This window comes from Macadamia integrifolia, chromosome 4 (assembly GCF_013358625.1).
Source record: "Macadamia integrifolia cultivar HAES 741 chromosome 4, SCU_Mint_v3, whole genome shotgun sequence".
Lineage (NCBI taxonomy): Eukaryota > Viridiplantae > Streptophyta > Magnoliopsida > Proteales > Proteaceae > Macadamia > Macadamia integrifolia.
In genome coordinates, this window is record NC_056560.1 from 13,970,514 (window position 1) to 13,982,945 (window position 12,432).

The 12,432-nt window shown below is 37.2% G+C and overlaps 2 protein-coding genes across 5 annotated transcripts in view; both read left to right on the plus strand.

Moving 5' to 3' along the window:
• The window catches only part of LOC122075721 (ultraviolet-B receptor UVR8), a 6,828-nt gene extending 1,021 nt beyond the window's left edge, over window positions 1-5,807 (plus strand). Inside the window, exons 2-8 of one of the 3 annotated variants that reach the window (XR_006139329.1) lie at window positions 946-1,098; window positions 1,676-1,834; window positions 3,469-3,636; window positions 4,080-4,211; window positions 4,323-4,439; window positions 5,092-5,224; window positions 5,314-5,446. Coding sequence is in view for 2 of the 3 variants with exons in the window: in XM_042640860.1 (XP_042496794.1) it covers window positions 946-1,098; window positions 1,676-1,834; window positions 3,469-3,636; window positions 4,080-4,211; window positions 4,323-4,439; window positions 5,126-5,224; window positions 5,314-5,504 (1,019 nt within the window). In the remaining variant the exon portion in view is untranslated. Of the gene's footprint in view, window positions 1-945; window positions 1,099-1,675; window positions 1,835-3,468; window positions 3,637-4,079; window positions 4,212-4,322; window positions 4,440-5,091; window positions 5,225-5,313 lie in introns of all 3 variants that reach the window. The other 2 variants (XM_042640860.1, XM_042640861.1) reach the window with 2 other exon arrangements.
• Window positions 5,808-9,068: 3,261 nt separating this feature from the next.
• The window catches only part of LOC122075817 (protein PTST homolog 2, chloroplastic-like), an 8,443-nt gene continuing 5,079 nt past the window's right edge, over window positions 9,069-12,432 (plus strand). The window contains exons 1-4 of one of the 2 annotated variants that reach the window (XR_006139356.1): window positions 9,069-10,119; window positions 10,228-10,391; window positions 10,810-11,001; window positions 11,085-11,323. Coding sequence is in view for 1 of the 2 variants with exons in the window: in XM_042640989.1 (XP_042496923.1) it covers window positions 9,467-10,119; window positions 10,228-10,391; window positions 10,810-11,001; window positions 11,085-11,323 (1,248 nt within the window). In the remaining variant the exon portion in view is untranslated. The remainder of the gene's footprint in view (window positions 10,120-10,227; window positions 10,392-10,809; window positions 11,002-11,084; window positions 11,324-12,432) is intronic. The other variant, XM_042640989.1, reaches the window with a different exon arrangement.

Genomic DNA, 12,432 nt, shown 5'->3' on the forward strand with positions numbered 1-12,432 from the left:
AAAAAAAAAAAAAAAGAAGAAAAAGAAGAAAGGAGAAGAAGAGAAAAAGGGATGTTTCACTTCCAAAATTAGGAAATATCTTCATACTCTTGGTCCCACAAACTTGAATTGTGGGGGCTATTAGAGAAATTTAGGTCTAAACTGTGGCTGCTCTCTTATTTAGTCAAAGATTACTTTGTAAGACCATGAAAGGTACCAAAATAAGGACGGTTAGGTGCCTAACAGTGCATGAAGATTGTAAGTGTTTTACATAGGTAAATACAATTAATAGAATGCTGTAGGGTGGTCAAAAACTTATGAAGAAAGAGTTTACATAATTTTCTATTTGTGAGCAAACAAATTACCTTCAACGATATTGAGGAATGACATGTGAGGACTGATGTAGCTGATTTAAAATATTACAGATATGGTTTAGTTGAATTGAGTTAACCATATTGGGGATGTAGTTTGATTTATGTACCTTAACTTCTCAATATGCACTCACCGTTAGTAGATTCTTTATATTCAAAGCAGTAAGGTGGACATTTTTGCGAGTTTGCTAATTTCTGTAGCTTAATCTAGTTTATTGTACAGTCATCAGATGATATAAAGAAATGTCTTAGCTTTATCCTTGAAGCTTTATAAACTTTCTCTGTTTAAATACGAGTAAAGTGGGAACAGAAAAACCTGTGGGGATTTGTACTGCGGGGAAACTTGAATATGTCCTATGATGTATTTACAATGATCATGTAAGAAAATGTCGTCCAAATTTTCATGGTTTCATTATTTTTAGATGAGTGATCTTGGTGCATGCTTATTTGCATTTCAGTTAGACAGTCTTTGGGGTAATATTTTATGATCACTACTTCCATTGTGGACTTCTACTGTATGACTATCTGAACAGTACTTAAGAGGTATCATCTTCCTATTTTGGCTGAGGGCATGAATGGTTTTCATTTTGTGCAGGTGGTAGGGTACTCACATGGGGGAGGGGCACATGTGGTCAACTTGGTCATGGGGAGTTGGCAAATGGCTTACTACCAAAGCCCGTAAAGTTCTTTGAAAGCTTTGTTATATCCAATGTTTCTGCTGGCTGGAATCACTCAGGGTTTGTTTCAGGTCTCTTCAGGCACATAGGATTTTTCCATACATTCAATAGTTAAATTTCTAAATACTCTGTTTAGGCGTAAATTTAAAACCCTTAATCATGGACATCAGCAGCTTGCCATTTCTTTTGTGGATTACATAGTATTAACACTAGTTTCTACTTTCTAGTGGATTTTTACATATATTTTTTATTATTTAAATATTTGAACTTTTATTTTGGTATAGAAGCTGGGAAATTATAATATTTAAACTTATTGAACTTGGCTACATGTTATGCCCTTAATTTAATTATTTCCACATCCAACCACATTGATACCATTTTTTTTGTGGCACGAGCAAACCCTCCAAAATTTAGGAGCTTCTCAAATTTGGCACTAGAATGTTACTATGATTATACTGCTCTTTCACCGATCTGGTCATTAATATACGGTCGAAGACACTGACCTAAAGCAATTGACTGTGCTGAAGGGGTGAACTAACAAGTAAAATGAAAGTGGAGAAATGCATATATCAATTTGAATGGTATTAATAAATCTCTCTTAGGAGTATGTATTTTTCTATTTCAGTTTCTGACTTGTTTCCTCTTCAGATTCAGGAGAAATTTTTACTTGTGGAGATGGTTCATTTGGGCAGCTTGGACATGGAGATTATCAGTCACATTGCTCTCCTGTTAAAGTCCTATTTTTTTGTTCTAAGCATGTTGAACAGGTTGCATGTGGGATGCGTCATTCTCTTGTATTGTTGAAAGGTAAAAACATAATAAATGCTCTGTAAAATGTGCCATGTCCATGATGTTTTTCTTTTTGGCAACTCAGAAATATGCCATGTCCATGATGTGAAGATGCTATTATGTGGAATATTAGAATGTGACCTTGACATTCTCTCAATCTTGTTTTCTTGGTAGGTCAGCACAACAAAGAGCTTCCTTTACTGAATCAGTTCCACAATATGGTTAAACTTGGGAGTTTTAGGACTGCGCTATTTCACTTAGTTATTCAGCTAGACTGAGATTTGAATTTATGGGAACAATTTATAATTAACATGAAGGACAGACAGTTGTTGCTTGGAAGTGACTTTAGGATTGCACATTTGCACTACATAGAATTTTGGTGACAATTTTTTTTAGCCACACTGGGGGTGTTTATGTGGAAGTTTGCATATGGAGGAATATTCCTGTAATAAGCTAATATGCATGAAAAATGATGTGAATGGTGTGCAGTGTGCTATTAAGAATCTAAAACAGGAAAAATTTGTCAAGTTAACCAGAAAACAAAGATTTTAAAACACCAATATCTGAGACTGAACCATGGGAAAAATAGTGACAAACTCATGCACAAGTACTCAGAGTAATCAATTCAATTTCTGGGCAGAATAGGGTTAAAACTGAGATCGACCAGATCAGGAAGATTCCTTATATCTTTCAAATCCCAGTTCTGCTTACCCTAGAATTTGGATCAACCCATCCTCTCAGCAGGTGTAACACTCGACCCAAACAGAGAAGCCATCAGGTGGCTGGATGGTCTGTTGGGTAGTGGTCGGTGCTTAGGGAATTCTGGAAATTCTCAGATCAGAATTGAGAGAAGAGTAGATCACTTACCTGAGATGGTTGCAAACAATATAATAGGGAGATCAAAAGATAGAAGGAGCCTCTCGGGCTTCACACTGCAGAGAGTCAGTTGGATCAAACACAAGACAATCCTTTATGGAGAAGACAATAGTAGCAACCATTAATTTGTTTATCAAAATCATTATTTCTTTAGGAGCCTCCTCTTCTTTATTTATAATGTTGATAGGGGAGGGAATTACAAAATAGAAAGTTCCTAAAAAAAGAAATCAAATATTCTCCTAATACAATAGTTACTGAAAACTGAAATTAGAAACTAGTTGAAAAATGAAACTAACTACTAATGACTTGACTCAACTAAAAACTTGACTCCTAAGGAAACAAATATAACTCAAATTAAACCCAACTAAAAAGGAAATAAACTAGTAATCCCGTATGCAACCTTAGAGCCCCTCATTTAGGCCCATGAAAGTGGCATATTACACTCAAAATACATAGGATCAAAGGCCCAACATGTATGGAACCCAACTCTAGGCTCATTCTTAATAAAACAAGCCTATTTTGGTGATTAATCTGCATCACAAGTTAGTTTTGTCTAAATGAAAAATGTTTGACGTGCATCTTGGACATGAATATTATGTGGCCATCACAGAAGAACAAAGCATTATGCTAGGCCTAGGAGGACCTGATCGTCAATTCTAGCACCAGATTTCCATTTTCTACCTTTTGGTTTATATATTAAAGATAATGGAAAAATTACATATCGGATCTGTGCTTAGAGAAGTCAAATAATGAGGTTTGGAATTACTTTGGTGCAGGGGATTCAGAACATCCAGTATATGGATTTGGTTCAGGGAAACGAGGCCAACTTGGTTTCTCCGAGGACCGGATCAGATCGTGCAGTCTTCCCCAAGCAACTTTTGGATTTGAAGATGTCAAGATTATTAACATAAGTGCAAATGGAGATCATAGTGCCGCATTATCTGGTAGTTTTTTCCCTCTTCCTCCAAATTCATGTAGCTGTAATTTTTTTCCCAATAAGCAATGGCTGTAATCTCATTTTGCTTGATGAAAACATATGATGGAACTGAGGCCCATCATCCATATTGAACCACTATATGAAGTGCACTCAACTTATTAATTTGGTCCATCAAATTCATAAATATTGAACAGACAGAAGCCCTGAAAACCAGACAAAACGAGCTTAATGATGTGGCTGAATTTGAGGGGCTAAAGTTTGAGCTTGTCATTTGTAGAAGGAAAATCCATGACTTCGGGCATCAGAAGTGTATGTTTAGCCTGCTTTCTAGGTGACTGCTAGGAAGTTCGATCAGCCTTCATGGATGTCTTAGTATAACTTTCAGTCATCTAATTTCCTTTCAGTTATTACTTTCTTTTTTATGTCACACATCGGATAACACTGCATCAGCTGATGGGCAGCTCTACACTTGGGGTAAAGGATTCGGTGGCACCTCAGATGCTTATTTCCCCCAGATTTTAGCATCACCATTCAAGGTCTTGCAAGTTGCTCTTGGATGGAATCATGCTTTGTTGTTAACAGGTATATATATATATATATATATATATTGGCCTAGTTTATCTATGTTTTCTTGGCTGCCCAAATTCATGATAGTATATAGTCTATTAAACAGCTCTTTGGTACTTTGAACAGGTGAATATGAAGTATTTATGCTTGGTGGGAAACTTCACGGGATGCTTGGTGATCCTCAGAAAATGAGCCAAGAGAAACATTCCACAATTCATAGCAGTCGATGTATTGCTTCAAATGGTAAGTACCCATATTTGTTTGGTTTTCCTTGAATGAGAATAATATTATATTTCAATTGCTTTATCCGATCGCATTTCCCTTGGGTTCCATATATAGATGCATGCACCACGAGTTACATATTATACTCATGTACAATAAGCAACTGCTTGTGCATGTCCTCTGGAATAGAGTCCTCTGAATGTTTCAAGAAATTCCTTTCAAATAGATGAGTGCTGTAGGACATGCAAAATGATGTAAATTTACCTCATCACTGAGGGCCAAAGAACACTTAATTGTTTGCCATTCTGTGACTTACCATATGACTTTTCTGGACCTCTGTTATGGACTTATGATGTTCTAGAACATGTTTAAGGCCATGACAGATTAGAAGTGTACTGGATTGCTAGTACTTTTTTTTTGTGCGAGTGAGGTTAGAAATGGATGCTACTATGCTAGTACATTATTTCAATGTCTTTATCAAGTGTTCCCTTCTGTATTCCAAATACTATAGTTGCTTTAGGAAAGAAAGACTGCATGGATCAGTTACTAGTTTTGCCTCAACAATTCATCCAATTCACAAGCAGGCTGCATAATACATATTGACTCAAGCCACCTGGAAACAAGAGTCACAATTTTCTTCTCATTTGTCCAATTATCTATTTCGTTTGACAAGTAATTATGAGACTGGAATGCATTGATGCCAACAGAAGGTTTTGGGGAAGCCAATCCAGAGAAAGTATCTGATCTTGATGGTGTAAAAGTCATAAGCGTTTCAGCAGGAGCTGAGCACTCTGCCCTAGTTACAGGCAAGTCAACTTTTCTTTTTCTTGAAGGAAATGGGGATGGAGTCAAATGGTGATTGCTGTCTCTTGATCGTTGTATACTTTGATTGCAGAGAATGGAGTGATAATGACATGGGGCTGGGGTGAACATGGACAGCTAGGCCTGGGGAACACTCTTGATGAAACCAGCCCTCAAATAGTAAACCTAGATGGTCGTCCAAATGGCAACAGCACATTCCATGTTTATTGTGGAAGTGGCTTTACATTTGCCATAAGAACAGTTCACATACCTTCTCAAATATGATATTCTTGTTGTGAAGGTCAGTTTTTATTTTTGGGTGGTTTTTTTATGTACTGCAGTTTTTCAGTTAATTTAGCATCCCAATAAGGTGGTTGTACCCTAGAGTACTTTGCTGCAGTTCTTTGGTACTTATCTGACATCTCATTCTATGCATCGGTTAAGTGAGCCATGGAATAAACTTCTCCCTTGGACATTTCAAGAAACAGTATGAAATCCTGTTGTAAAAAGTTTTCTTCATGGCCTTCTGAGAGATGTATCTCTTGACAACATACATTTGGCTCTGTATTGGTATACACTCTTTTGGCAGTCCCAGATTTTTAAATGCTTGCTTTGTTACTTGGCAACCTTGGATGGGGCCGCAACATGAGCAAGGGACCTTGGATTCTACCTATACACAAATTTAGGCCCCATCCAAGCTACCACGTGGCAAATATTATGGCCACGTAGAAAGATTTGTAGGTGAGTCACTAAGAGGAACTGCTCCTTACTATTATTATCCATAGCCTATAATTCCATTTCATAATGTAGCATCTTAGTGGAATTATTGGGAAGAAATTTTTGTTGTGCAGTCAATGAAACTTATTTGGTAATTTGTTTACTGTTTTACTAGGGCAGAGTAAATAGATGAATTTTATTATTGCTAATGAAGTTTTTAACTTCATGAAGAAAAAGAAAAGTAAGGGTGTCTTTTTAGGTATAAAGATTGACAATGGCCAAAGCCTATTATATGATTGGGAATTCATTAGAACAATCATGGAGTTACCTAGGATTTAATGACAAATACTGTGACCCTGTATCCATATGTTTTTATCCTCTGTCACTTTCAATATTAAAGTCAATGGCTCCACCTTCAATTATATTATTCCCAGCAGAGGAATCCACTAAGGTGACTCTTTGAGTCCTCTTTTTACTCTTTTTACTATTGCAATGGAAGGCTTTTCAAGGCTCTTCTTCGTTTTTGTCATTAAAACAAGATTCTCAAGGGGGTTAAAATTTCTAGAAGTGCTCCAATAATTCACCACCCTTTTTTGATGACATTCTACTTTTTATTAGGGTTCAATCTTCTGAATTTGAGGATGTCCATATGGTCCTTGAATGGTCCAAAGTCTTGTAAGTTTTGTGTTGTTAATGCATTAATGTCCTTAAAAAAAAAAAAAAGATCCTATTGAGTAAGAATGCCAAACTGGACTTAAAAGCCATCGATCTCAACAAGGCCCTTCTTAGCTACAAAAAACTTTCCAAATTTATATCTTCTTGAAGCAGAAAAAATGTAGAACAGCTGATTGGGTTTGGAAAAGCCTTGATAAGGTTCAACTCCAGCTCGGCGAACAGGTTTGTTGGAGGGTAGGACCAGGGGAGAATTCATATTTGAGATGATCCATTGATCTCAAATTGGCCAAAATTCACTTTCTTCCCCGTTTTGTCCTGTTTACAATAAACAACAAGAGTCCTTCTATCTTGTCCCTTGACTAAAAAAGTATGGACATAGTTTCAAAAATCGGTGAATTATATTGAAAATTGATCGATTTGCCTTGGATTTGGTTAAGATTCAAATGAATTAATGGATTTTTCATATCAAATGACCAATTTTAGGGTTCGATCAATTTCTAGCTGATTAAAATCGGAACCGATAAAGACTGATTCCACCACCAATTCCTTTTTTTCAAAACCATGCTTTAGGTCTATGTACTAAATTCATACATGACTTTTCTCTATGTTAGGTAGTCAAGAAAAGAAAAGAAGAGAAAAGATACTTGAGGAGAGAGATAAATACATAAAAAATCATTGTGTAATTATTCTCTTTGGTACTTTTTTTCTTTTCTTTTCTATTCTTGACTACCAAACATAGCCCTAAGGATTTGGTTAAACAGGTACTTATGTCCTCCACCATGAAGAAGGATGAAAAAAATCTGTGGCTACACCAAAACCTTGAGGCGATGTCTGTTGGCAAGAAAAGGGAAAAAGAAAAAGAGAAAGAAAGGCATAAATTTATTTATTATTTGTTGTCTTATCATGTTTTTTCCCTTTTTTTTCTATCTATTTCTTACTCTCTCTTTTTATTTTTTTTTAAGTATCCATTTCTTACTAACCAAACATATCCTTGGAAATATTAGGTTGTTTCAACAAAGGGTAATTTACAACGCCACCCCTTGGAGAATGCCACAATTATAAGAACACCCCCTCTATTTCACCAAATTAGACTTAGACCCTTACTGTTAGGCACTGTTAAGTAAAGAGGTAAAATGACCGTTATACCCTTTTCATTAAAACTCATTTTAACCCAATTCCTCTATTTTTGTTTCTCTCTTCCAAAGCGTAGGTAGGTCTGCCGAGGGCAGTGGTGTCGAAGTCGGTGGTGGTGGAGAAGGGGGGGGCCTTGAGCTGTGCTACGAGGACCCATTTAAATGCTGACATTAATGATAGAGACTATTCCAACGGCCTCTTCTTAGCTCTTGTGTGTACTGTGGTAGCTCTTTCGAGAAGCTACCACAATCGCCAGAACTGTAAATCTGATGCGACTGTGAGTGCCAGGTCAATGGCACTTGGTTGGAACAAAGCACTCTCTTGTCGGCTCATTGGCTCACCGATTCTCTAGTAGGTATTACCACTTACCAGACCCAAGAGAACAAATACCAGCGAAGATCTTTAACCCTAGTTGGCACAGAGTTGACCTACTTCCAAAAATCCCACCATAGTCAGCTAACCCCAAAATTTAATCTCAATAAATATAATCTAATGGGATAATCCTCCATATCCTTACCCTTTTACCACTACTGTTTCTCTCCACTAATTTGACTAATCTTGTAGGTTTTTCTATTTGTATATATTAAAATTTGAATCACATCCGCTTCTCTCCCGCCGGAGATGTTTGATTCGTCTCTTGAGAACTGAGTCTAGTCACTTTCTTTCTATACTTTTGAGAGTTGGTGGTAAGGTATAAGGGAGGAGAAGGTTTCATTCACGGTTTTGGTAGAGTTCCGATCATTTGTTTCGAGCTGAAGACTTCAAATTCTTTCGCTCTAGGTAGTAGCCAATGAACTAGGGCTTCTGAGTTTCGAAGATAAATCGAATAACTAGTAAGAAATGTTTAGCACAAACCAAGATGGTGATTTGGGTTTGGGTGGGGAAGTTTTGGTGGTCAATCAAATAAGGGTCTCCTTTTCTTTTTTCTTTAGCTCGATCATTTGATCGGGGATGGTAGTTCTTGTCCTGTAGGGGGAAATGAGAACAGTAGGAGGCACAGATTTTTAATCACTGTTCGTCGCTGCTATGAACAATCACCAGTGAAGGGGTCTTGGAATGGGGACCAATTATAAGGGTATTTCAGGTAATTTATATTTAATAAGGGTATTTTGGTATTTAAAATAAAATATTATTGCTAACATCAGCTTATATGGTATATTCCTTAACAGTGACTGACAGTAAAGAGTCTGAGTCTAATTTGGTGAAATAGAAGAGGGATTTTTATAATTGTGGCATTCTTTAGGAGGTGATGTTGTAAATTACCCATCGACAAATGGTATTAAGATCATTTGGTGCATACGGTTGGAACCGACTTTTCGCCCTTATTTTTGGGTCCGGAGTGTACGGAGAACCAGCATACTCAATTCAAACAAAACCCAAACTGGAAAAGAAACAAACAAGGGAATTAGGAAAGGAAAGTGAACGAGGTTCTGAAGGTGCCGTGCGCGCTATGCGTACGATTAGTTCCGTTAACTTAAAATGCCCACCTCATCATTCCCCGCGCAAAGTACTTAATACGGCTGTGTCCCCGTTTTAACATTACTTTTAATCTCTAATTGTTGTTTTAATCTTTGTGAGTTTTTCTTACAATACGAATTCGCTTTTCAATACGGTATTCGTTGCTTCACTAGACCTTCATTCTTCATTCCACCCTCCTCCTCTTTCACTGTTCGATCGAGTCGTTTCTGTGAGCTCCAATTGTTCGAGGAAATGCAGCAGAGATGGTTTCGTTCATGTCGACTTCGAATCACTTCATCTTATCGTCTTACCCTGTCGAACATTGCCCTAACTTCCCCTCTCTCTGTTTCTTGAATCATCCAAGAAGACAAACTCCTTGTGTTTCTTTTTACCTCTCTCCGGCGAAGGAATGTGGTTCTTTACTGTCTTCTGGTATGGAAAAGAGCAGTTTTGGGACTCCTGTTTTTTTGTTCCAGAGGAACTCTCGCTCTGGTTCAGTCAGGTGTTGCAAAATTTTTGAGAGTGAGGGGTATTCCGTTATAGAGGCGGAGATTTTGGATTTCATGGAAAAATCTGATAATCCTAACGTTTTTCCGACCAAGAAAGAGTTGACTAATGCTGGGAGAAGGGACTTGGTGGAGGCCATTACCAAACGGGGTGGTTGGCTTGCATTTGGCTGGGACTCGGAGGAGGAGGACAAGGAGACGGTTCAAGAGGATGATTTTCAGGGTTCAATTCCAATTACTGCAAAAGAAGTTGATGATGGTTCAGTTCTTAGGGATACAAGAAGCTTGAAACAGAGTTTAGACGGCAGTAATGAGAGTTCTTTTGTCGAGGGCGTTCAAGTTGGAAGCTCCGAGATTGCACTGCCCTGTGCCTTGCCTTCTTATCCTGCTTCAGCTTCTGATGGATCATCGTGAGGCTTCTATTTTCACATTTGCTTCACTGTTTCTTTGTTCTTCTCAAGAATCTTGATTTTCTTTCTGGGGCAATTGACTCGATCATTCTTTTGTTTCATCCGCAGGCAAAGGGAGGCTAGGGTGGATGCAGGGATCGAGGGTATCTTGAGTCGCCTGGAGAAAGAGAGAAATTTGCAATTTGGTTTTGGTTCTAGAGCAAAAGAAAGTAGCTCTTCTGATATGAGGAATGAAAAAGATGACTGGCAACCGAAAGTCATAGCAGACACGGGTAAGTTGGTTCTATGAGTTACTACGAACTGGGGTAGTGTTCTTTGTATCATAAATAAATGACATATAAGTTCTTATTTTGGCTCAGTACGTGAAATGTTTTCAAAGTGAATCTGTAGGCAATACTTTCAGCAACCTTAGCGTTTGTTGTCCAGTATGTATTGGGCTTCAAAATGTAACCATTCCTTTTTTTTTTTTTAATAAATGTTTCTTGTCATCATTGTTTAATTTTCTTATGGATTGCTAGTTTGCTACTCTTCTATTGAATTGCATATGCTTCATAAAGAGAGTTTGTTATGTGTATTTACACGTGCTTGTAAATCCATCATTATAATGTTTTAAAGGATTTCATTTTTAATATTAAGTAGACGGATATTCCGAAACTTGACATCCAGTTTTTGGCACCTTGGTAAAGACAGTTAATGGCCTCGAAAGAAGTAGCAGGTCTACATATTTGAGAGCCAGTGAGGAGTTTCTAGCTGATTCTCAGGATGTGAATATTCAGAACAGATATTTTTCGGACTCTGATGGCATAGGAAGCTCATTTAAGCCAGCAATGTGGAGAAAATGGAGCACCCAAAGGGCAGGGTTTTCAAATGCTGAATTCGAAGGTATTCTATTTCCAAGTTTCTGGACTCTTTCCTGGGCTATTTGAATCGTGACCCTTTCTTTTTATTTTATACATTATTTGCAGCTGCTGACATTGTTCCCGGTGAAAGTAGAGTGGAGAAAGTAACAGATTCTATGGACGATGTGATGTTAACAAAAGCAAAGGATGCAAATTATACAAGTTACATAATAAAAGATTTGGTTTCTGGTGGGACAAAGAATGAATCCAATGATATACGATCCCGCCTTCAGGACCTGGATGCAGAGCTTGGGTCTGTACTTCACTTATTGAGGTCAAGAACTGATGCACTTGTTTTGCCTAAGGTGGGTGGTCTAATTCATTCTTTTACATTTAAATGATGTGGATTTTTTTAATATAATTATTTAAGCTCCAATTCGCTACTCATATATTATGTTTTCTTTTGTTGGTAGCTTGTCTTGTAGGTCATTCTTAATGTTAATCATGTTCAAGTTATTGGTGGATGATATGTATGTTCCAATGAGTTTTGTCAACCTGTCCTCGTTTCTAACTGGAAGCGGCTAATAGAACATGTGAAAGAGCAAAGAAGTCCTTCAAATGTTGAATTAAATATCTATTTGGAAGTCTAAAATCTTACTAATGTTCGATTCATTGAATTTTATTTTCTACTGTTGATCTCAAATCGTCCTCAGCTTGATATTCAGTACAGTGGATAGATGCACCCCTATGCTTGAGACTGTTCAACTTATTTAGTTTGTACATCTAATATATCTATTTATTTTATTAATTCTCCCGTACCTGCAATTATTATATGCATTAGGTGCAAATTGCCATCATCTTATTTGTCTTACACTTCATTAATTAGTTTGGACCGTAGTATTACATCCCTTCTGCCTCTTAACTCTATTGAGGGTTGCATCTTTTGTTAGTGCTTAAGTTCTATGTTTGTTCTATGTTTTTCCTCGAAATGTCAACTTTTACCTCCTTTCAACCTTCTTTTAGTCTTTCAGACCCTTCAAGTTGCACCAAATCACTGTGTTGGTGACTTATTGATCTATGTTTTCATATGATCAGAACACCTTAGCAAATCTCTCTAATTTGACCTTGGATGTGTTCATTATAATCTTATCTCTTCTAGTCTCATGCATCCCATTTTTTCATACTAATCTTGGCTATGGATTTTATTATTTGGAATACAGTTTCCGGCTCTGGTAATGTCCATTTGTTTTGGTCATTGGATAGATGAGGATACTTTGGATTGGTTGCATATCACATTTGGATTGATTCAGTTGGACCAAAAAACTAAACCAAGCCCAAAGCAACAGGCCCATCTTCTCTTCTTGCTGGAATTCTCCATCATATTTCCATTTCATTTTTGTTCTGACATCATTTCCCTTCCCTTACAACCGCATGGAACCATAAGAAAATTTTGTAGCAAGGAGAGAACCACAGC